The sequence below is a fragment of the Orcinus orca genome, chromosome 17 (assembly GCF_937001465.1).
Source record: "Orcinus orca chromosome 17, mOrcOrc1.1, whole genome shotgun sequence".
Taxonomy (NCBI): Eukaryota; Metazoa; Chordata; class Mammalia; order Artiodactyla; family Delphinidae; genus Orcinus; species Orcinus orca.
In genome coordinates, this window is record NC_064575.1 from 32,438,012 (window position 1) to 32,463,929 (window position 25,918).

Genomic DNA, 25,918 nt, shown 5'->3' on the forward strand with positions numbered 1-25,918 from the left:
TTTTTAGCCTGATTTGCATAATTATTCTCATGGTTTTTGTTTCTCATTTAGTTGATGTAGTTTAGCATCAGTAATCTTTAGGTTTCCTGTCATTAGCCATTCATTATGGGCATTAATTAAACAATGTACATATCACTAAGAATACATATTTTTTAAGCTGTATAATGGTGAAACTATCATGAAAGCTAAAGTTTGAGGTTGTGATAAAAAAATTGAAGCCAGATATTTAGAAGGTCTGCAATAAAAAGAATCTTAGCATTTAAATGAGTTTAGAAGCACTGAAATACAGGAATCAGCAGATCAATATTATACTATCTATCTCGAAAAGAAATGAAAGAAGGTGTGTGGAAAAACAGCACTCTCATTTGTCTGCAGAAAAAGAAAACTGGAACAACCTCAGTGAAGGTCAATTCAACAATACAAACCAAAATTACAAATGAACATAACTCTTTTGTCCAGCAGTTCAGCTTCTAGGGCATATATATGGATACACTTACACATGTATGAAATGACATATGTAATGATTACTTATTGCAGCATAATTTGTAACAGTAAATATGTGGAAACCAGCTAAGTGTCCACCAATGAGGGGTAAATTATGGCATATCCATCATTTAAAAAAAAAAAAGTTGAGAAAGCTTTTTATGCATTTGTATGGAAAGATATCTGAAATAGATTACTAAGTGAAAGACAAGCAAGGTGAACAGGTATATACTGTAATACTAATTAAATAAAAGTAAGAGACATAATATACACCCACATGTATTATTTATTTTGTATTTAAACCTATTAACCTTTTATTGAAGTATAACATATATATATATATACAGAAAAGTGCACATTGTGTAACCTCAAAGAAGTTTCATAACTGAACATACCCATGCAACTGGCACCAAGAGTCTAGGTCCTAGATCAAGAAACAGAACATTTCTATCACCCCAGAGGCCTCATCCTGTCCCTTCTAGTCACTATGACCACTCTACAAGAGTAGACATTATCCGGATTTCTAAAAGCATAGGCTAGTTTTGCTTGTTTTTGTACTTAATAGGAATTGACTCATAAAATGTATACTCTTCTGTGTCTAGCTTTTTCATCCAGTATTGTATTTGTGCAATTCATCAATATTGCACACTGCTCAATATCATTGCTGTTTAGTATCCCACTGTGTAAAAAAATGGGCCACAAATCATTTACCCATTCTACTATTTATGGATATTTGGGTAATTTCCAGTTTGAAGCTATTATAAATAGCACTACTATGAACTTTCTAGTATATGCATATGCATGTCCATATACCTAGGCAAGGAATTGCTGAGGATCTGCATATCTGCAATTTTAATAGTACTGCCATACAGTTTGCAAAATTGATTGTACCAATTGACACTCCCACCAGCAATGTGCAAGAGCTCCAATTGTTACAAAACCTCACCCACACTTGCTATATTCTGTCTTTTTAATTTTAATTATTCTTGTATTTGTGTAGTGATATTGCACTGTGGTTTTAACTTGCAGTTCTCTAATGACTGATGAGGTCGAGCACCTTTGCACATTCATTTACTATTTGCTATTTAGATATACCCTTGTGTGAAGTATCTAGGTGTTTTGCCTAATTTTCTATTGAATTATCTGTCTGTTACACTTTTAAATTTTGAACCATGTGAATACTAATTTTCAAAAATTTTAAAGTAATGTAATTAAAAATATATATAAATTTTATAGTGCTCTATGCTGCATGTTCTCTCCTTCGAGATTTATAATATACTAGTATTTCAGAAGCTCTAAAAAGTCTTAAAATTTTCACCACACAACAGTCGGAGAAATGCTGTTTCCATTCTTGTCTAATTTTTAGTTTTCATGGAATTAATAATTGCTTCCTTTTTTTACTTGCTTATATTTTTAAGTTCTCTCGAATTTTATCACGTATTTCATTAGATCTATCAAACATCTATCAATATAACTACCCAAATACTCAAAATTAGTAATCTAAATAAATTCAATTACACTAACCAGTCTTTCTTCTTGGAGTCTGCCATCTTCCTTCTCTGGTGAAAACGACTGCTCTCTAATTCTGCCACATATCTTTCACCCTGGAATTTCCCTTCACATTCTCCTGGTCCTTTTTTCTGGGTCCCACGTCTTTCTCTTTCTTGTCTTGCTCTCATGTTTCGTTGGAGCACATCCTCTAGTAACTTTCCCTTAAAAAAAAAAAAAAGGTGGATGGATGGATGGAAAATAAATGTTTTCATCCTTGTATATGTGAAAATGTTTTTATTCTACTCTTACTCTTGATGGATAGTTTGACTATAGGATTCTAGGTTGGAAGTTATTGTCTTACAAAACTTGAAATTTCACTGTAGTGTTTTAGCATAAAAGTGTTATTGTTGAGAAACCCAATGCCATTCTAATTCTCATCCGTTTATTCCTGCTTCTTCCCTCTGAAAACTTTTAGAATCTTCTCTTTATTCTTAGTGTTCTGATCTTTTTAATGGTGTGCTTTAACATAGGTCCTTTTTCAGTCACTGTGGGTAGCTGGTGGGTCCTTTAAATATGAACATCTTTGTCTTTTGGTCCTGGAAGAAATTCTTGAATTATTATTTTGATCATTTCCTCCCTTCTTAATTTTTGTTCTCTTTCTCTAGAATTCTGTTTGTAAACTGACTGGATGAATGAATGAATGAATGGGAAAAGTTTTCTGAGCACTCTTTGTAGCAAAAAGCTTATTAAGGAATGAACCACAGATTATCAGACTATATCTTTAAAGCTAAGTATTTTATTTTAAATTATCAAATTTTAAAACACACTCTTTCATTACAGCTTCCATTTATTGTAAAATGTAACACTGCTACTCTCATTTCAGGCAATACAAAAATACAGGAAGCACTGATTTTCTGTAGGCAGAAATCCCTGATTGAAGTCAGGCATTCCCTATTACTTTTGCTTTAGAATTCATTAAATGCCTAGCATGGACTTGGTATTGTGTATAATATTTGCACCACACTTTGCAAAATAGCCATTTCAGGTGTAGAAAAGTGTTTGTTTAAGGTAAAAAGATCTTTGCAGTCTTTTTTGGTTGGCATTAAACACCGCATTCTTCCCAGATCTATAAGAAAGAAATGTTTGCAGTCTTACCTGGAATCAAGGGAGGGACTCTCTCAAGGTTACTTTTCAATCTCTGTCTGTAATTATGGACGTCAGGAGAGAAAAAAAAAAGTCAGAAAAATAGGTCCCTAGTAGAGAAGCACTCAACAGGAACTAAACATCTGAACGTTTAGACAGGATTAAACTCTGACAGGGCTTATCAGCCACCCCCACACGACTGAAGTAGTTGGAAGTGAGGTTAGACTGGAGTCCAGATAAGCAAGTGAATCTACACCCCTACCTGACTCACCGGGCTGAGAAGCGCGGAGCCCTAGTAAGTCACCACCGCACGTCCTCAAAGGGCTTTCCGCGCAGGAAATGGCAGCTGCCACACCCACCCCGCTACCTCTGTCTGGTGTTCGGCGACTCCCGGAAGACGCGCCGATGGGACCAGGGGAGATTCCTCCTGGGTGGGAGGGTCCGCTGACTGGGTGTGAAGCTGCGGAGAGGAAATTTCCCCACAAGAAAACCTTTCCAACCTTGTGGGTTGGGGGGAGAGAAGACAAATTGAGCGCCCCTGGCTCACTTCCCCACTCCCAAGCCCCCGCCCGAGCCCCGCCGGTGTGGCACACGTCGTCTGGTCGCCACAAGGCGGAGATCTCGGGCCTCAGGCCGAGGCCGGAGCCTTGCTGGGAGGATCGCGGGCCAGTGGCCCTCATCCCCGCCTCGGCATCCGCCGCTGACGTCGCGTGAGAAGTCTGGGGAGGGAGGAGCTCCGAAAGGCGGGCTCGGGTGGCTGGCAGCGCCTGGGAGGGCCAGGTCGGAGAGAGGAAGCTCCTCCCCTGTGCGCCCCGCCGCCGCAGAGTTGACCAGTCTCTAGAAGAGAAGAGTCCGCTCCGGCTCCGGATAAGCAGCGGTTTGGCGTGGGCTGCGCGGAGAATGGACGGCCTCGTGACCTCATGTCCAGCAGGCTGTAGGGCCTGCCGAGCCGGCTCGCGCAGGGGGTGGAGCCGCGGGAGCGGCGCCGCGGGAGCGGCGGGCACTTCCGGAATCGATCGGCTGCTTGAGTGCCCGCGCCACCCGCTACCATGAACGAGGAGGCCATCTGCAGCGTCCTGCCCACCATCTCGTACCACAAGCTCGCCGACTTGCGCTACCTGAGCCGCGGCGCGTCCGGCACCGTGTCTTCTGCCCGCCACGCAGACTGGCGCGTTCGGGTGGCCGTGAAACACCTGCACATTCACACCCCGCTGCTCGACAGGTAGGGCGCCCTGGCGGCTCCACCGCGGAGCCCCGAAATCTGCGTTCCCCACCCCACTGGCTCTAACCCCCGGCAAGCGGGCTCTGAAGCCCAAGCGACGGTGACCACTTGGGATCGGCCGCACACCTCGTCACCTCTAGGCAGCCGTTCAACGCTTGAGCTAACATGGTGGGGAGAGCAGGCTTCTCTGGAGATGCAGCAATCACGCTTCTTTTCACTGCCCTCTCCTTTTTTTCTTACTCCTGGGTCTCCTTTCTCCAGACACCAAAAATCAGCAATCACAGCCCAACTGTAAACGTCCTCTTTATTGAAGTTGGGTTCTGTTTGCTTTGTTTTTCCCTTTTTTTTTTTTTCTTTTTTGAAGTCGAATTCTAGGGCTGCACTGCCCAATAGGTAGCTCTTAGCCATAGGTGGCTATTAACTTTTTTTTAAAGTGGCTATTAGAAAATTTCAAATTGTATATGTGGTTCCCATTATATTTTTATTGAACAGCACTGCTGTAGAGTCTGGGACGTTTTGGTTTGGGCTTTTTGTTGTTTTTGGTTTACACATGTAGGCATGAAAGTTTAGATATCAAACTCAATTTAGTTTCTCCTCTTACCGTCACAGGGAAGGAAGCCTGTCTCTAGAGGAAACTTGTATTATTTTTGCTAACAATAAACTGAAATCAGAAAGCTGTTAAATGACCAAAACTTTTGAATGTCTCTCCCATCCTGGAACAAGTTTAGTGCAATGTCCAGATTTCAAGGGAAGGCTAGATTAGTTCCTGTTTCCAGAAAAACCTTTCAACCATATATATTAATCAGTGAGTCTAGTCACTAGTCTTGTGTATTTTCATTCCAATAGGAATTTAACTAGGCCCTGCATTCAATTCTTAGTGAGTTAACATCCATGACTGCAACATTCTCCTCTCCTCCGCCTATATCTAAAGTGAAAATACATCATGCTAGATGCCTGATTAGCCAGAGGCTGTCAGTATCCAACAGCAGATAAATTCCTCAGCTTCAGCCCTGCTGATGGTATTGACTTTCATCTGCCTGTGGCTTTTACTTGCTCTCTTGCTATCAGGCTTGGATGGGCTAGATCTCACAGTAAGTTTGAGACACCTCTAGAAATTGTTCCCGCTTCTTGTGTACCATAATCCTGATTTAGTGATATACAGGGTATATTTACCCTGGGTCTTGAATTCTGTGGAGCAATCACTGGGAAATTATGTGTATGTAGTCAACTTTGAAGGGTGGTGGTTGATTAGAGAGGGTAGATGTATTTTAGAATCAACTATTAAAATATGTGGAAATCTAGCACTGATGGACTCCTTAGGTATTTTAAAGGAGATTGATCCTCCCATTTTGGATGCTGCTTCTCAAGATTTTAATTTATCTAGTTTTGTGCCATTTGGGGCCAAGAAATGAAGGGAGTTCCCTCTCGTGCTCATTAACAATTTCATCATCTAAAATTCTTCACTAAATCGGGTAGGAAATTAATTCTGCTGTCAAAGACGCCATAAGGACCAGTGCAACACTCTGGCATTACTGCATCACATTTTTTCTTCCACTTGTTTCCTAGAATGTTAACATTAGCTGTATTTATGTAGTCTGAGCATAGGACTGGGCTCTGCAGTTGACTCACAGGGTGTCTTATGTCCTCACTTAATGAAGTGGGAATAACAGATACATGTATTTCTTGGGCTCTGGTGTGGATAATGTTTGCATTGTTCTTTGAGATCACAAAAGAAAACTAAGTTTATGTGCTGTAACATGTTCTTATTTTAGTGATTGGTGAATTATTCTCTGTAACCTGACTTCTGCCCATGAGAGGACCTTCCCCAGCAATCTCCCAACGCCTCATGAATAGGTGAGTCTGATAGGTTGTTCAAATACCTTGTGTAAACAGTGTAACTGTTTTGTAACTGAAATTTGTTATGGGTAATTTTGGTAATATGTCTGTAAAAGCTGTTTTACATTTTTATTTTTTTAATATAAAAACCTAGTTTTAAAGTGTTCTGGCTTTTTCTGTTTTCCCACTCATTCTTCCTGAAATCTGACTTCAAGAATTTTCCTTCTCTGATTAAGCAGTGAGTGGAAAAAACAAAGGCTTTAGCAGCCCACAATTGCAATTCAAATCTGACTCCAAATCTGCCACTTATTGTTGGCATGACCAATAGAAATTATTAATTTATGTGAGCCTTCGTGCTCTCATATATAAAGTAGGGATAATGAAACCAACTGTAGTAAAGTGGCCAACAAATAATAGGATCACAAGAGAAGGAAGAATGCATCATACTCTTCATGGGAGGGGGAATTAGTACATTAAGTATCAATAAGATATCCCCTAGCATGCCCTCTCTATAATTCTTTCTCAGAGTATCCAGGAACCTTCCCAGCAAAGGTGCTACTCAATAACTGTCTTGTTGACCTACATTTCATGAGGCAAATACAGACCTGTTTCAGCTTAGGAAATATAAATTTAATTAAAGCAGGTCTCACAAACTGGTAAAATGGGATATATATATACAGTTGGGATATTAAGTGGCTGAAGAGCAGGGAGAAGAAGAGAAACTCTTTATGCATTCTTGAAATTCTTGAATTTTGAAACATGTAAGTATATTACCTCTTCAAAACATAGATGACTAAGATGTTTTTGCTTTATTTTGCTTATTGTTTGTTTTTAAAGGAGGCTTCATAGTCTGGTCTGGAATGTCTGTTGCTTTTCTTATTTCAGCAGCCATTCATCAAGAGCTTGGGTGGTTTAAGCACCAACTAATCATCATTGTTTACCTAATAAGCTTCTCCTAGAGACAGTTCTCTTTCTATCACTGCTGCTACCAATACCAAATCATCCATGGAAAAAAATTGGTGACAAATGCAGTTCCCTTCATATATATGTACACACACACATACATACACACACACATACATACACACACATATACACATATATATATGTATATACCTCCCTTAGTCAATCAGGTCAATCAGTCAGCCACCAGAGCCTGGGTATTCTATTCAGCTAGTGTTTTTCTTTCTATTTACACTGCAACCTTTATAGTTTCAGACTCTCATTGCTTCACATCTTAACTAGTATTATAATCTTCTAATACCTGGCTTTCAAACTCTACCTCCTTCTGCTGATCCTACACCTTGCTGCCAAGTTAATCATCCTAAAAGTTTGTTCCACTCCTGTCACTCCTGTGCTCAATAACCTGTAGTCACAACTCAGTGACTACCAAATCAAGTGTAAATGCTCTCACCTGGCTTTAAGGCTCTGAGATGAGGCCCTACCCTACCCTATTCACCTTCACTCCCTTTACACACGCTGTTACACATCCTGATTCATATTAAACAATTTGTCATTTTCCAGATATAGCCTGTACTTTAACTTCCTTGAGTTCATTTGATACACATCTATTAGACAAATTCTGTGTGCCAGGTACTGTTCCAGATCCTGGGGAGACACAGATGAAAAAGAAAGGCAAAATCTCTCCCATCTTGGAGAGGGACCACATATCTTGGATGCCCTTTTTCCAGTGGTTGAAATTCTATCCATCCTTAAGGTACTGTTGACATCTCTCTCTAAAGGCTGTAGCAACTCCCTTAGCCCAGATTTACTAGTTCTCTGAGCTCCCTATATTTATTTATTTATTTGCTTGCTTATTTACTTGTTTTTGATGGCGCTTATCATATTCTGCCTTATATTTTAAGTATTTGGTTTTCTTTTTTTATTTGCTTTTCTTATTTTTTAACTTTATTGAGGAATAATTGACAAATATAATCGTATATATTTAAAGTGCAAAACATGATTATTTGCTATACATATACATCATCATGGAATAATTACCAATATCAATATAATTAACACATCCAAAGACATACAAGTGACCAATAGGTATATGAAAAGGTGCTCAACATCACTAATCATTGGAGAAGTGTAAATCAAGACCACAGTGAGTACTTATTTTTCTTAAAACGATTTCTGGACAGTTTGAGGTCACAGACTATGTGTTTTGTTTTTTGGTTTTTTTAAACTTACTAGTCTCCATAATGCTGAGCACAGTTCTTTATTCATAATAAATGTTCAATATTTATTTGTTTTATGAATGAAAAATCAAATGAACCTGGGATCCAGAGTTAGCCCAGGGATCCATTCTAAGCATTTACCTGTTCCCAGTGTCCTTTTCCTGTGTTCCAGTATATAATTTCTAAGCATTATTGACCCTTATGCAACTATTATCATCTAGTCATTAAAATCTACAACATTTAAGTGTTTTAATATTCAGGATATTTAGAAAATTTTTACATGGTATGCAACCATAAAATTTAATATAATAGTCTAATCAAATGTGATCATTTTAATACAACATAAACTTAATGTAATTAGTTCAAGCACCTATCATTCTAATATAGACTTTATAAACTTAAACATGGTATTCTTTCCCTTTCCTGAGAAGAGTACAATAATAATCTGTATGTAGCACTTTTTTCTGTCAGTGGCTTATACAGGTATTTTGGTCTCTAAACAGACCTATGGAATATATAGGGTAGATATTATCCCAACTTTAAACACGAAGAAACTAAGAGAAGCTGCATAATTTACATGAGGTCAAAAGCTAATGAATGAAAAAATCCAGGATTAACTAATATTTATGGGCTTGATAATTGTGTATTTTTCCTTACTTTGAAATAATTACACATTTTCTTTCTTTAGTGAAAGAAATGATGTCTTAAGAGAAGCTGAAATTTTACACAAAGCTAGATTTAGTTACATTCTTCCAATTTTGGGAATTTGCAATGAGCCTGAATTTTGGGGAATAGTTACTGAATACATGCCAAATGGGTCATTAAATGAACTCCTACATAGGGTAAGTATTATACATTTTCAGTCGTTATAATTCTGTTATTCAACCTATATAGTACTTTCGTTTTACAAATGATCAGATTATTTGGGGATATATAGATGAATCAAAATAAGAATAATGAAAAACTTCACCATTTATGGCTTCTTTTGTGTTGTTAAAAATACTGTGGGGCTTCCCTGGTGGCACAGTGGTTGAGAGTCCGCCTGCGGATGCAGGGGACATGGGTTTGTGCCCCGGTCCGGGAGGATCCCACATGCCGCGGAGCGGCTGGGCCCGTGAGCCATGGCCGCTGAGCCTGCGCGTCCGGAGCCTGTGCTCCGCAACGGGAGAGGCCGCAACGGTGAAAGGCCCGGGTACCGCAAAAAAAAAACAAAAAAAAAAATACTGTGGAGTCAGACCCTGCATTCTAAGTGACCTAGATTATTTTGCTTAGGTTACTGTTCCTGAGGTTTACATTGAATTCGAATATCCACATGTATATATATGTAAGAGAGGAACAGGAGAGAGAAAAGATAAACTCTGCACACCATACAATTTATTGTTAGTTTAAGCCAGATTTCATTTTATGTTAAAGACAATGTAGGGTTCAAATTAAATGTTAATAATACCAGTTCATAAAGTTCTGAATTAATAGACCAAATAAATCTGAGTATCAAATACATGAGCTTTTCCAATAATAGACAATGGCATGAGCCATGTACCTTTTTCCCAAGGTATCAGTTATCTGGCTTTAATTGTGAATCCCATCAGTAAACAGATATGGCCCGGTTGTGGGGGGTGTCCTCATTCTCAAAATATGTGTATCCATCTATTGTTGTTTGCTTGCTCTCATATTACTAAGATTATCTCTAGCCTGCAGTTTCTGTCAAGAAATATTTTTAAAGAACTCGGTCTCTTTTGTGAGGGGTGCTTTAGTTAAAACTGAGTAGTAACATAATCTGTAAAATCTAGTCACTGAACACTCCTAAATTCTGATACATCACAGTGATCTATAAGCAAACAAGAGAGAATGGGTGCCACTGTCACCACTCATGGAGTGACTTCCTCTGTATTTCGGGATACAACACATTCTGTTTGTGACAGGACCATCTGAAACAAGGGCAGAGTAAAGTAACTAGTGTCAGTGTATAAGATTTGTGTAACCAACACAGCAAGTAAGATACAAATACTAATTAAACACAGTTTCCTTTTGTTAAATGAGTATAAGCATAAATTCTAATGTTGTCTTCCCATACCCCAGCACCACAGTAGATGCTCTGGTACCCAAATTTGGAGCCCATTAGAAATTCTAGAGCCTCCTACAGGGGGATTGCTGACTCCTGGAAGGAATCATAAAATACATAGAGAGCACTCATCTACCTTCCTCTCCATGATCAAAAGCTTCCATATAGCACTATACTGCAGAGAGGCCTTGTTACTTCTTTAAACTATATAATTTTCAGAAAAAGTTACCTTTTTAAAGATTAAAAGATTCAGTTACTCAAGGGGATGGGAATCTGTGTATACAAGAGGAAGTAATGTTGAACATTTGTGTTTTGTGTTTCTTTCGGTGTCCTGTATTATTAGGTCAGGATTTATCTTGAAGCACGTTCCCCCAACCTCACAAAAGATTGTTGAAAAAAATCAAAATACTATGTAAAGACAAGTATTTTGAGCCACTCCCCTGCCAAGTTAGTTAATCAATGAACTATAAGCTGACCCATTTGCAGAAAAAAAATTCTTAACAACAGTTTTGAGCTCAGTGGAAGCATACTTTTTCATATTATTTAGTAAAATGTACCCAGTGGCATGGTCCCTGATGATTCATAGTTGGATATTCCCAAATTATCTAATTTTTCTGAGTATGTTCATTCTCCTGGGAAGCTGTATTAACTTTTATGTTCAGAAAACATTTAAGAAAGTTCAGATGACTGTCACTTGTAAGTACCAGGAAATAGAAAACATTACATTTTTAATGTTTCTATGTTATATATACTTAGAAATGAAGATGATTTTTGTCTCCTTCACAAAAGCAAAACTCCCAAATGCTAATTTTTCAAGCTGAAATGCAAGTAAATATATGATTTAAAAATATGAAGTATTAATGCTTAGTAAGTAAATATATTATGGTCATAATTTTAATTGATGCAGTGGTTATCATCGTAATCAAGTATGGTTTTATATTAATAGGAAACTTAAAATATAAATTTTGAATAGAAACAAATTGTGTGTGTGTGTGTGTGTGTGTGTGTGTACACATTCATGGGCACAAGTTATTTGATAAGAAGCCATAGAATGGGAAGATGGGTATGAGTATAAATATATGTCTGGGTATTATACAGATAAAAAATAATTTAAAACTGTCTCAACTGAAGAAAGACCCCATACCATGTAGTTGCATTACCAGTATAAACTAAAAGGAAATATCAGTACTGTAAAGTCATTATTTTCTCTAATAATTGAGGAAAGTAAGATACAAGGATGTTAAATAACGTCAAATTGATAATATAACAAAATGAGTATTTTTTGCCCTGAATTTAATTATACCAGATATTTAGTTTAATACTATATTTCCTCATGGAATATTTCATTTTCTAAGTGGAAATAAATTTGGCCACTAATTTTAGTTTTGTTTCTTTCCACATATATGAAGAAAAATGAATATCCTGATGTTCCTTGGCCATTAAGATTTCGTATTCTGCATGAAATTGCACTAGGTGTAAATGACCTGCACAATATGAATCCTCCTCTACTTCATCATGACCTGAAGACTCAGAATATCTTATTGGATAATGAATTTCACGTTAAGGTAGTTACTTTTTTTTTAAAAAAAAGCTTATCTGCATCCTTGTGTTTAATAGTTTTAAAGACTTTTTAGTTATTTCTTCTATTTTACCAATTTAATATCTCTGCCTTTTCCATAGCCCCTAATTCAGTGCCACTTCTTCCTGCTGCAGTGAGTTAGTTATTCCTAGACTACAGACATTGGTAAAATTATGGTTCAAAATACAGTCATTCTATTCTTAATTTAAATTGTCGATTATACCTTTGTTAACTTTTTATTTTGAAATTATTATAGATTCATAGATGGTTGCAAAGATAATACAAAGGAGTCCCATGTACCCTTCACCCAATTTCTGCCAGTGGTTACATCACATATAATTATAGTACTATTTCAGGACCAGGAATTTGGCATTGGTACAATGCATGTATATAGTTCTGTATCACTTTATCATGTGTAAATTTGTGTAACCACCACAGCAATCAAGATATAGCACTACTCTGTCACAAGAAAGATATCACTTATGCTACCCCTTTATAGTCATACCTTCTCCCCTCCATCATACCTAACTACTGTCAACCACTAACCTGTCTTCCATCTCTATAATTTTGTCATTTCGAGAATACTACATGAATGGAATCATACAGTGTGTGATATTGTGAGACTGCTTTGTTCACTTAGCATAATGCCTTTGAGATCCATTTAAGTTGTTGCTTGTGTCAACAGTTGGTTCCTTTTTCATTGGTGAATAGTATTCCATGGTATGGGTGTACAAAAGTTGTTTAACCATTCAGCTGTTGAGAGATATTTTGGTTATTTTTAGTCTTTGGCAATTACAATAAAGCTCCTATGAACAGTCCTGTGCAACTTTTTGAACAAACGTAAGTTTTCATTCCTCCTAGATGAATGCCCAAGAGTGTAACTGCTTGGTCATATGGTAAGCATATGTTTAGCTTTTTAAGAAACTACCTAGCTACTTTCCACAGTGGCTGTACCGTTGTATATTCCACCAGCAATGTATGAAAGACCCAGCTTTTCTGCACCCTCACCAGCATTTGGTATTATCATAGTTTTTTATTCTAGCATTCTAATAGATGTATAGTGATATAGCACCATGGTCTTAATTTTCATTTTCCTATAATGTTGAATATTGTTATTTATTTATTTGCCATCTCTATATCCTTTTCAGTGAAACATCTCTTCATATCTTAAGACCATTTTCTACTTGGATTCTTTGCTTTTATACTATTGGGTTTTAAGAGTTCTGTATATTTTTTAGATATAAGTCCTTAATCAGATATGTAGTTTGCAAAAATTTTCTGCCAATCCAAAGTTTGTTCTTTTCATCCTTTTAACAGGGTCTTTCACAGAGCAAAAGTTGTAATTTATTTCTTTTATGATCATGCTTCTGCTGTTGTGTCTAAGCACTCTTCACGAAGCCACAGGTATTGCAGATTTACTTCTATGTTATCTTCTAAAAGTTCCATAGATTTATGTTTTACATTTAAATCTGTGATCTGTTTTGAATTAATTTTTTGCATAAAGCATAAGATTTAGATACCTAAAGGCACCAGAGCAGTAGTGATTTCAGTTACCCTATATGTAACTGATGACAGCAAATAAAAAGTAGTTGCTGAGAAATTAATACTAAATGTAACTCACTTTATTTTTACATAGTATTTTGCTACACTTTAAATAATATACATAATTGAAGATTATTATAAGTATCCAAAAATGTTCAAATAAGTAATAAGGAAGTTGGAACAATAGAAAAATAAATATAAAAAGTGTGAGAAAAGTTAAGTGAAAAAATAAACCTTTATTGAAGGCACTCCCTCTGCCTAGAATAAAATGGAAGGTAAAGGAAGAGAGAAGCAAGCTGCTGCCTCAATACTACTTAAAAAAAAGAGACAAATCTATTACATCAGTTATAGAACCATACAGGTAGAAGTGACCTATTCTAGTCCCCTAATCAGCTGGTCCTCTGAATCCTCACTACAACAATCCCTCATCTCCCAAGGCAGTTACCCTGTGACAAGAGAGTGTTTAAGCTCCGTAACTGAATGACTGTGACATTTTTTTATGCGATCAGTCAAAACTCCTTCTCTGTTGCTTCCACTCATCGGTCCTAGTGATAAAGTGAGTTCAAAGTCCAATTTTATTTCCACCTGACAGTCCTTCTGAGATTTGAAGTTAGCTATAATCCCCTTACTTCTCACATACACTTTTCCCTTATACACATCTTTAGTTTCTTCAGCCAATTTCCTTATTACATAGGTTTTAATCCCAGGTGCTATCTAGATGCATCTGTGTTTAAATCTCTCTTAAATTTTGATCCTCAAAACTAATCAAAGTACCCATATATACCTAACACAAGTTTGTGTGGCCAACACATTAGTGAGGTCAAACAAACCAAAATGTCAGAGTTTGGAGCAGAGAAAGGTTTATTGCAGGGCCAAGCAAGGAGAAGAGGTAGCTCATGCTGAAAAAACCCTAACTACCCAAAGGGTTTCAGCAAAGCATTTTTAAAGGCAAGGTGAGGAAGGGACACACCTTGGGTATGTGGTCAGCTCTTGCACAAATTCTCTGATTGGTTGATGGTGGTCAATCCTTAGGTGCTAGAAGGTCTGGGGATTACGTGCCCATGATCATCAAGTAGTTAATTTCTTCCATTTGTTGGTGGTTTTAGCATCTGAAAAACTCAGGAAATATGCATCAGATACTATTATCTAGGTACTTTAGAGAGGAGCTAAAGCAGTAGATATGTGGGGGGAGGTCTGTCCCAGGAAGGCCTCATAGGGTCCTGGTCAGTTACACCCTTGATGTGGTGTGATAAATGTAGAATCGTCCTTAAATACTTTACTTCGTATTCATAGTTCCTTACTAATTCGTCTTTTGGGGGGCAGTCCTATAACAACATTCAAGTTGGGCTCAGTGTCAACAAGAAACACTGAGAGGTTTTCTTTCTTTTTTTTTTTTTAATGTATTGTTAATTAAGTCATGTCTCCTTGTCATGTACTTCACAGGATATTTTCTGGACATCATCAAAGTTTATCTTGTTAGATTTGGGTGATAACTTCAGCTCTTAAGACCTCTTTGAACGTTTTTTCTGTAGCCCAAGGATTTTTAACTTTGTCCTCCAGCTTTGTGTCATCTTCAAATTTAATTAGCTGCTTTTTTGTATCTTCAAGTCATGATTAACTATTAAGCAGTACAGAGCTCAAATCAGAGCTACACAACATGGTCTGAAAACCTCCTTTCAGGTCAATATCAATCCTTTTATTAATTAGGGCTTTTGGAGAATAAGCATTCATTTTGTTTGGAATATTCCTAAAAGAGCTGTTATACAGCCCATATTTCTCCATTTTTTCCCATTAGAATAGTACAAAAGTCCTTGCTTGACTGCTTTCCCAGGTGTCCTTGTTACCAAGTCCAAGTTCATACTGCTCACTGCAGGACAGGGCCAGTAAATCAACAGACGAGGTGTTGGGGCAAGGAATAGCAACTTTATTCAGAAAGCCGGTAGACCAAGAAGATGGTGGACTAGTGTCCCAAAGAACCACCTTACCCCAGCTAGAATTCAGACTAAAAGGGGAGAGGGTGTGGTTGGTTGTTGCAAATTTCTTGGACTCCTTTGTTTTTGCAGCAGTCCATATAGGTCAGATCTTGATGTTCCTGTAAACGTCCAACAAGACAAATGTAATTGTCTGTTCTGAAACTTTTTATCTCTGTATGAATAGAAAAGTGTTATACCCTTAAAGGTCAGAGCCTTGAGAATGGGCTGTCTTGTATATTTCAGGCTGTAGGCAACATTCTTAACTTGTAGCAAAAGCAATAGAATACGAAGGTTAAAGTAAAAGAAACAGATCCAATATGGAGTCAGAATTATTCTTCCTTGTTACATACTCATGACTTACTCCCTTTCCTTTTCTTCCTCATTATCAGAGTGGCTTTCCCTGACAACCTGCCTAGTTCCTCTGTATCCTCATACCTTGATTAATGCTTCTCCATAGTATTTTTCACCATCTTACAGAACATTTTTTATTAATATGTTTATTGACCATCTTCCCCAATTATAATATAATAAGCTTCACAAAGACTAAAATGTAGTCTGTTTTATTCACTGCCACCTGCTTAGCATATGCCGTATAGAAGCATTCAATAAGTAGTTGTTGAATGAACAAATGAATGAATTCCAGATCTTCTATATATACCCGATAGGTCTGATAATTTAATAGTCAAGGATATTATTAAAGTACCTCAGAATGTTTTATAATATACAAACTGTTTTAACGTTTACTCTTTGACAGTAGTACTACTGACAAAAAAGGAAATGAAGTCTGTCATTCCTTTATTAAGTATTTGTGGAGCAACAGTGTTGTGCTAGACATCCCAAGTACTTGGGATATGTCGCATGAGGTCTGAAATTGATCACTGGGCTAATATAATTTTTCATTAGTTCTTTCTGGCTCTTTTATCAATTACTCATAAAGTAACCCTTTCATTAAATTTTTAAACCTGGGATTAAGGGTAGTCTCTGCCAATATATAGATTTGCAAAATCAATATTATTTTCCCTTTTTAAAAATCAGAATGACATTTGCTTTTCTCGTATCCTGTAATACCTTTCCATCACCATGGAGGTATTTGCGAGTATTCTAACTAAACCTGAAATATATGTAAAATGACCTGAGATTTGTACTTTATAAACTTTTCAACCTCCTTGGACTTTATTTTCTTCATCTCAGTCCAGAAACTATTCTTGATACAGAAAACAGAAGCAAAGTAATAGGTGATGATGATCCCTACTTTCTCTTTTTCATTGATCAGTAGGGTACCCATGGTCTTTCTTTGAAATAAATAGAATTTAAAATAGTTTGGCTTTGTGTGTTTTTTTTTAACTTTTATTAGCTTTAACACATACAAAACTGTGACCTTTCTAATACTATTCTTACAAATTATGATACTCTTTTATATGCATCTTGTGTGTCTCTACTTTTTATTTTATAAATGTCCCTTAAAAGTCAAAGTTTATCAGTGATTCATGAAAAAGTAACAGTTACCTGATCTACCTATCTTCTTGGAAGGGCCTTTAAATGAAGTGCAAAAAATCTTTTAAAATACTTAATGAAATTAAATGGAAACACACCTTGCTACAGTTTTTTGAAGTAAATTTTTATACTGGAATGCTAACCAGAAACATAGTATCTAAAAGAAAAACATATACTACCAATTAAGATCAACCAGGACTTTTCTACTTTAAAAAGAATACATTCAATTTGTTTATCTGCTGGTCAGTATCAATTAGTGCACCTTAAATACAAATGAACCTGTGGTAGGCTTATTTGAAATAAATGTTTATATGTACCATGTTTGATTTCTCAGCTATTCTGTCCATCATGTGTGGAACTTCTAAGAATACTTAAAGTTATTCCTCATAGCTTCTTACTGATAACTTTATAAATTTACAGACATGGATAGCATTATATAAATGAAAATAGCTATTCTGGTAGGGTAATAAGATTATGGATGAGTTTTATGAATAGTGTGTTTTAATTTCCTCTAGTTTTTTAATCTTTTTTTAAATTGAAGTATAGTTGATTTACAATATTATGTTAGTTTCAGGTGTACAGCAAAGTGATTCAGTTTTATATTTTTTTCAGATTATTTTCCTTTATAGGTTATTTTGAGATACTAAATATAGTTTCCTGTGCTAATACAGTAAATTCTTGTTGCTTTTATCATCTTTTTTAGCTAAAAAGAACCTTTACCTTTGAAATGCATGTTAATATCTTGTATAGAATAGAAAAGTTCCTATCCTCTGTCTTCATTGCTGAATGATACCAGGACCCTCAAGAAATCGTGGAACTTGTATTCCTCTCATCATATTCTTCACTTTTTTTTCTTCTCTGGAAGATCCAGATTTAATGAATCGTGTCTTTGGTATATGGTGTTTGTAATAGAGAAGGGGGACAAATATGGTTCCATGTGAAAGCCAAACTAAATTAGCTGATAAAGGGAATTCTGATTAAGTTTTCTAGGTGAGATTTAAGAACATAGATGAAGACCTTAGGTGAAGTGAAAGGAGCACATAAGGAAGCAAGCTCAGAATACATTTTCTCCAGCACTGTATTCAAACCAGTATTTAGCCCAGTAGTTTGCAATTTGTGGGTCAGGTATAAGATGGACCACATCCCAGTTTTTTTTTTTTTTTTTAACATTTCTCACTGTGGCACAGAAATAAACTTTGCTTCTCATAGTAATGCTTATTATCCTAGCAGATGTGCAGCTGGAGGACTGTTTTTGCTTTTAGAGAATGAGTGGGAGGAATAAGAGTTTGTAGTGGCAAGTAGAAGTAAGTAGGATATACGGTTCCCCAGAGTCTTAATACCACCTCAAAGTGTATTAAAGGCCCTGAAACTATGTACTGTGCTTATTAGTATTGTATGAATAAGAGCAATCTTTAGAGGCTTATTCCCATGTACAAAACATTAATAATACTAACACACAGGGGTCATTTACTATGTGTCAGATACTGTTCTGAGTGCTTCACTTAGAATAACTAGTTTAATATCCTCAGTACAACCCTGTGTTATGTTATTATCCCCAGTTTAAAGATGGGTAATCTGAGGCACAGAGAAATTAGAAAACTTGTCCAAGGTTGCACAGCTAATTAAGGGGTAGAAGTGGAATGTAAATCTAAGTAATCAAGGCTCTAGAACCCATGTTCCAGAACACATATTATATTGCCTTTAGAAATCAATCCAGCTTATCTTCATGTAGTGGCACCATGTTTCCTCTTGGTCTTTTCTAATTATTTTTCTTAGACTTACCCTTTTATTATGATAATGTATGAAAGATTCATATAGGCTACCACCTCCCTTTTTGGAGTGGGGCCATAATTTTTTTTAATCTCAAATTCATCTAAACACTAAATAACTTATTTCTTCTCTTAAAGCTAGTGAACATTTTAAGAGTTAAATGATTGAACCACAAATGGTGTGCTGGATAGAGCTCGAGCTATTCCACTCTGTTGACTCCTAAATTGTGCCGTGTGAAGGTCTAAGTGATTTAAATGTCTTCAGAGTTTTCCTATACTCTTTTGTTCACTAAATATTGTTTCTGTTCTTACATTTTTGTCTCCCTTTTAAAAAAAATATTGGAACGTTTTAGATACTTAGTTATAAGATATTGTGTATTGATAGCATCTGCACAAAATTTACAAGTGAAGTAAAACTGTAAAGGACATATCAAAAGTACAGAATGTTTGTCACTGATAATGCTTTAGGCACTCCTTGTCATGGACATAAATATGTTTTTTTACTTTTTTTTTTTTTTTTTTTTTTTTTTTGGTGGTACGCCCGCCTCTCACTGTCGTGGCCTCTCCCCTTGCAGAGCACAGGCTCCGGACGCGCAGGCCCAGCAGCCATGGCTCACGTGCCCAGCCGCTCTGCGGCACGTGGGATCCTCCCGGACCGGGGCACAAACCCGCGTCCCCCGCATCAGCAGGAGGACTCTCAACCACTGCGCCACCAGGGAAGCCCATAAATATGTTTTATATGCTAACTATACTATTGTTAACAGATATTCTTTTAGTGGTAGGCATAAATCATATAATAATGAGTTATACTATATTGGAATTTTACTTATTTCAAAATTTAAGGATACTATTTTTAGCACATTATAAATAAGAACATATAAACCTGAGTTGTAAACAATACCCAGTGACAATCGTATTAGATATGACTAGTTTAGCAGTTTTGTGAGGTATAGGTAAATTTTGAAAGCACATGATATAAAGCTACTTGTCACAAAAAGTGAAGTGTATATACTCATTCAGAATAAAAGGCAAAAATACTCCTGTTTAAGTTTTCAAAACTTAGTCTCTTTTAAAATTTGTAATATTATGCTGAACTTCAAGTCAGTTTATATTGCTTTTAGAGTTGTTGGGTTCAGCACTATGGAATCCAATTTGTTAAGAAACTAATAGACTATTATAGAAATAAAATGTTAATATATATAACATTTACTCTGGTCTCATGTCTAAATATAATAAATATAAACAAAAACAATTCTTGAATTTTTTTAAAGAGAAAATTTAAAAATTCAATTACTCTTTTCCCTTCCAGATTGCAGATCTTGGCTTATCAAAATGGCGCATGATGTCCCTCTCACAATCACGAAGTAGTAAATCTGCACCAGAAGGAGGGACAATTATCTATATGCCACCTGAAAACTATGAACCTGGACAAAAATCAAGGGCTACTATCAAGCATGATATATACAGGTACAGCATGTTACTTTTGCTCAGAGTTAACCTTGTCTAAAAAACAAGATTAATCAATCCGAATTTTGAAGTTACATTTTAAAAGTATGATTTTTATGCTTCTCTCATAAGTGTGGTGAAAATAAATTAGAGACAGTGGTTAATGTTTTTCATATTAAAGATGCCTTGCTTTGGGAGTTCCCTGGTGGCCTAGTGGTTAGGATCCCGGTTTTCACTGCCGTGGCCCAGGTTCAGTCCCTGGTCAGGGAACTGAGATCCCACAAGCTGTGTGGTGCAGCCAAAAAAAAAAATTAAAAATTAAAAATGTGAAAATAAAGATGCCTTACTTTTTTTTTTAATATTTATTTACTTATTTATTTGGTTGCGGCGGTGGGCTCCTTAGTTGCAGCACATGGGCTCCTGGGTTGCAGCATGCAGGCTCCTCAGTTGCAGAATGCATGTGGGATCTGGTTCTCTGACCAGGGATCAAACCCGTACCCCCTGCATTGGGAGCATGGAGTCTTAACCACTGCGCCACCAGGGAAGTCCTGATGCCTCGCCTTAAGCTACTTTTACATCCTTAAAAATTATTAAAGCATATCTTGTTGTCCTATCAATTTATAATATTCAAGGGTTTTTATCATATGTGACCTTGATAGGGGGAGGGAAACAGTGCAGTTAACATTTAACACTACCAAAAGAGACAGTACTTACACCAGAAAAATAGTCAATAGAATAGGGCTACATGAGACAGCCTTTTTTATTGCTCTTTATTTTGTGTGAATAATAGAATCATGTAATTAAAGGGCATAGCTTATCTAGGTGTTAAAGAATCATCCACAAGTTATCCTTGCCTATAACTTCAAGTTCTTATTACAGTAATTTCCTAATTTTTCAAATTGAATTAATTCCCTTTCAAAACAAAACTGTATATGAATATTCATCATCTTGGTTCTATATAGTGATTCTTTAAGCAGCATTTCACTACATTATTACTTTAAAAAATGGTATCTCACAGTCAGCTTTTAAAATCAGTACCATTTTAGTTTATTATGAGTAGTTTATAAAGTACTATATGTATATTTTTATCTTAAACAGCTATGCAGTTATCACATGGGAAGTCTTATCTAGAAAACAGCCTTTTGAAGGTAAGTGTACTTTGACTTCCTTATTCTAGGTGACATCATATTGGTAAGTCATACTCAGAACTATCTGAATAAAGATCACTTATTTTAAATCTGCCTAACAGTCATTTTGTGGAAAACACACTAGAAAAACAACAATTTGTCATTGTGAATCCACTGTATGATGGAAAGTACTGGATTAAGGATCAGAAAAATGTGTAGATTCTTCTTGTTCTGATAGTAATTAACTCTATTATAAGCCACTAAATCTCTTAAGTCCTCATTTTTTTTTATCTGCAAAATAAGAATTTTGAATTCTTATTTCTAAGATTCATTCCAGCTATAAAATCGTTTGTATGAAAATTTAACTAGTGCTTCTTCTAAAGACCAGCAAATACTGAAGAATACTTTTAAAATTTTCTGATAATATTGTCTCTTTCTTTATTTTGAGGTTCATTTAGGTCAGTTTGCTGTGTAACAACCTCAGAATCTCAGTAGTTTACAAACTAAATATTTATTTTTCATTCACGTTGGGTTATTAGTTGCTATGGCCCTTCTTGGCTCTGCTAGGTTCTGCTCAGCTCTGCTGAGCTCTGTTTTACTCTGCTCTCTTCATACTCCATTGGCCAAATCAAATCACATGGCCAAGCCCAGAATTAAAGAGGTAAAGATATAAACTCCTCCCACGAGAGGCAGCAAGTCTGGCAATAGCTGGGATCTAAATATTCCTTTGACAGAAAGGGAAGTAATGAATTATTCCTAAGATTTTAAGATTCCCTCATGTTCATTTGGTTGGCTTTAGAATGTATTTAATATATTAAATCATAATATATTTCTAATGAATGAAATATATTTGTTTTGACAGAAGTCACCAATCCTTTGCAGATTATGTATAGTGTGTCACAAGGACATCGACCTGACACTAATGAAGAAAGTTTGCCATTTGATATACCTCATCGAGCACTTATGATCTCTCTAATAGAAAGTGGATGGGCACAAAATCCAGATAAAAGACCGTCTTTCTTAAGTTAGTGTACAGTTTTAATCTGGGCCTTTTGAATTACAAAAATAACAAATACACTGTAAATAAAATATTCCTTGAACAACTACAAAAGTTAGCTGACAAGCTCAAAGTTTTTTTTTTCTAATTCAAAGTTGTTTTTATTTTATGAGATGAGATTGAAGTGGTAAGGAGAGGCTGTTGACTATCATCATAAAAAGGTTAGAAATTTATTCCAAGTACAATGGAAAGCCATTAAAGTGAGTTTTTCAGGGAAATAACATGATTAAATTTAAGTTTAGGAGATATCATTCACTGCTATGTATAAAATTGATTGGAGAAGGGCAAGAGTAGAATTTCCAGACCAATCCTGGAGATCGAAAAATCAGATAGAATTAAGATTTATTTCAGAAGTAGAATGAATCATCACCTAAATGTAAACATAGAAGAAAATCTTCATGATCTTGGGTTAAGCAAAGAGCTCTTATATATGACATCAGAAACAAGACCTATTAAAAAAATTCTTTGATAATTGAACTTCAAAAAAATTGAAAAATTTTACACTTCAGAAGATGCTATAGAAAATGAAAAGACAAGCTGTAGACTGGGAATCTTCTTTCCAACTAAAAAAAGAAAACCAAATATATTTTCCATTCAAAACTTATGTCTAGTGCTCATCAGCATTGTATTTAAAAAAAATCAAAAGTTGCTATAATAATGGATTAACATCTTATCTCTTATCTCCCAGAACCATGTAATAGGGTGTGTGTGTGTGTGTGTGTGTGTGTGTGTGTGTATGTGTATATATATGTACATATATGTGTGTATGTATTGGCTTGGCCAAAAAGTTTGTTTGGCTTCTTCTATAAGATCTTACAAAAACCTGTACGAACTTTTTGGCCATCCCAATACATATCTCCTTTGTCCCCAGTGCCACTTCCAAACTATAATTTCTTCTCCATTCCCTAAAGACTCTAGCTCTTCTGAAGATCATGCCATTAGGCAGTACTTCTCTACAAACTTCCTGGTTTTTCCCTATTGTTCATTGCAGAACAATGGCTTTTGGCTTACTTACTTCTACATCCTGCATTGATCAGTGCTGCTGAATATTTGAGAGGAGCGCTCTGCGGATCTCTGGAGTTCTCTGTCTGTGTACTTCTCCTCTTTGGTGCTCTGTCCTATAAACTCTATCTGCCTCCGTCTACCCTAACTCCCAGCCCTGTCTCTTCAACTCTGAGCTTCCTCTGGGCCCCACCTTACTTCTCTACCCTGTAGTATAGCTGGAAACTCTCCCAAGGCAGTAAGCTTGGGTAGTCAGGCTGTCGTAAGGCTGACCTCAGTTGTTTCCTATCACTTAGAGATCACTGTCCTTTGTTGCCTGATATCTAGTGTCTTGAAAACCACTGTTTCATGCATTTTGTCTGGCTAATGGTTGCTTAAGGCAGGAGGGTGAATTGGTCCTTGTTTCTTCATCTTGGCCAGAAATGGAATTCATTGGTTTCTCTTTAAATTAATGGCTAAAACTAGGCACTAAACTCTACTTAGCAATTCTGTTATGTTTCTCAAATACATCTACTATTCCATTCTCATATATCACCTGTTGTTAAGTTGTGGTGCAGGGACCTCTGGAGGTGGGGTTGGTTCCTGAGACTTTTCTAAGTGGTTCACAAAATCAAAACTTTTCAAAATAATAAATATTAAGGTATTATTTTCCCTTTTTACTCTCATCCTCTGGAAAAATCTTTCCAGAGACTAAATTAAGTATGATGATATCATTGCTCCAACGGATAATGGAATGTGTTTTCATTTACTCTGATGTGTTAAAATTTTCTGTTTTAATCTAATGTAGTAAATATCAATAGATATGACCAACGTATACAACAGCTGTTAATAATTTTGAAGAGTTCTGAGACCCAGAAGTTTGCGAATTACAGACTTAGATGATCATCTTGTACTACTGTAGGAGATGCATAAGTCCCATACTTCATGTTTCCAAAGTGAAGATGAAATTCCATTTCAATCCCTAAGAAGGAAAGCATGGGAGGAACATTTCTAGTCCTATCTGCCCCTCAGCACTCCTCCTCCTCATTTGTTAGTTTTAGAGAAAAAGCAAGCGTACTTATCTAGTCCCTTCTCAGTTTTCTCCTCCTTTTAGAAGTAAGCTTGTCTAAAGGATGCACACATTTTGTGCTTCCCCATATGGAAGCAGGTGAGGCCTGTAGCTGAGTGAGTAAAACTGTCAACTGAAGGGACAAAGTGTTACTAAGCCCATATGCTACAGATCTAAAAAGGGACAGATTCCAATTAGCTTTATCAGTAATAAAGGTGATGTTTTGATCATCATCTCTCATTATTGTGTGGCTTTTCTTAATAGATTCTGAACTTAGGAAGACAAGACAGGGGTAATGCATATTGTACCTTATCTTCCCTTCTTAAACCTCCTACACCCTATGTTCTGTATTTCTTTTGAGCATTGAGAAAGTAGAAACCATGAGAGAGAACTCCCTCGTAGTTCCACTACCAGATCTATAAACTTAGTTGTACTTGACCTGTCTTTCCTGCTTTATCTCTTTTACAGTGGGAAAAAAGTGTTCTTACACAATTGTAAACAGTATTACTTGTGCTCTGGATGCCATTCCCCTACTCTCTTCAGCATTCTGTTCTTTATATTCTCTCTCTGCTCTTGCATTGCCAATCTCTGCCTGTCTACTGGATCGTTCATCTGTCATACAGATCTATGCTATTATTATATCCTGTCTTTATATAGGAAAAAAATTCTTGACCCCATATCATCCTTCAGCTACCACCTCATTTTTCTACTCCCATTTAGATCTAAACACCTTGTAGGAATTGTCCATACTTATTGTCTCTACTTCTTCACCTCTAATTCAATTTTTAACAAACTTACATCAGTCTTCTGTTTTCATATCTCCACTAAAGCTGCATTTGTTCAAGTTACCAAGGATGGCAATTTTGGAAAATACTGCTTATCTTACTTGGCCTCTCAGCAGATTAGATATGGCTGACTCTTCCCTCCTTGAAACGTTCCCTCTGATACCTTCCAAGACACAAGAGACCATACTCCCTATTATCCTCTCTTCCTCTACCTCTTTTTTTCTTCCTCTGCTCAATTTCTAACTGTTGGAATGCCTCAGAGCTCTAATATGGGTCCTTTACTGTTTGCCATCTGTACTTTCCCCCTAGATGATCCAGACCAGATCATGGCTTTTATACCATCTATATGTTAGTGATGCTCAGTTTTATATCTAGAGCCCTGGCCTCTCCCTTAAGCAACAGGTCCATATATTATTGTAGTAATAGTGGTAATTATGATTGTTTCTACTCATTGGCTATTATGAATCATGCTGCTATGACTGTTCATGTGCAAGTCTGTGTGTGAACATATATGTTTTCATTTCTCTCAGGTAACTACCTGAGTGGAATTGCTTGGTTGTATGGTTGTATGGGGACTAGTGCCTGTGTTCTGGTGGATGAGGCTGGATCTTGTCTTTCTGGTGGGCAGGTCCACGTCTGGTGGTGTGTTTTGGCGTGTCTGTGGACTCATTATTATTTG

At 36.4% G+C, this 25,918-nt stretch overlaps 2 protein-coding genes across 13 annotated transcripts in view; one reads left to right on the forward strand and one right to left on the reverse strand.

Annotated features, from left to right (window-relative positions):
* Window positions 1-3,541, reverse strand: part of LOC117199119 (uncharacterized) — a 37,283-nt gene extending 33,742 nt beyond the window's left edge. For all 5 annotated transcript variants that reach the window (XM_049700400.1, XM_049700399.1, XM_049700398.1 and 2 more), the window contains exons 1-2: window positions 3,130-3,541; window positions 2,008-2,195 (exon numbers count right to left, since the gene is read on the reverse strand). The gene's annotated coding sequence lies outside the window, so the exon portion shown is untranslated. The remainder of the gene's footprint in view (window positions 1-2,007; window positions 2,196-3,129) is intronic.
* A 547-nt stretch (window positions 3,542-4,088) lies between these two features.
* LOC117199120 (receptor-interacting serine/threonine-protein kinase 2-like) overlaps window positions 4,089-25,918 on the forward strand; it is a 29,189-nt gene continuing 7,359 nt past the window's right edge. Inside the window, exons 1-8 of one of the 8 annotated variants that reach the window (XM_049700406.1) lie at window positions 4,199-4,339; window positions 6,112-6,193; window positions 7,769-7,892; window positions 9,044-9,197; window positions 11,827-11,982; window positions 12,858-12,892; window positions 13,314-13,400; window positions 19,350-19,981. In XM_049700406.1, coding sequence (XP_049556363.1) covers window positions 7,798-7,892; window positions 9,044-9,197; window positions 11,827-11,982; window positions 12,858-12,892; window positions 13,314-13,400; window positions 19,350-19,641 — 819 coding nt within the window. In that variant the 5' untranslated portion in view covers window positions 4,199-4,339; window positions 6,112-6,193; window positions 7,769-7,797 and the 3' untranslated portion in view covers window positions 19,642-19,981. Of the gene's footprint in view, window positions 4,340-6,111; window positions 6,194-7,768; window positions 7,893-9,043; window positions 9,198-11,826; window positions 11,983-12,857; window positions 12,893-13,313; window positions 13,401-19,349; window positions 19,982-20,083; window positions 20,242-21,318; window positions 21,462-22,209; window positions 22,459-25,918 lie in introns of those variants that run through there. The other 7 variants (XR_007472569.1, XM_049700407.1, XM_049700404.1 and 4 more) reach the window with 7 other exon arrangements.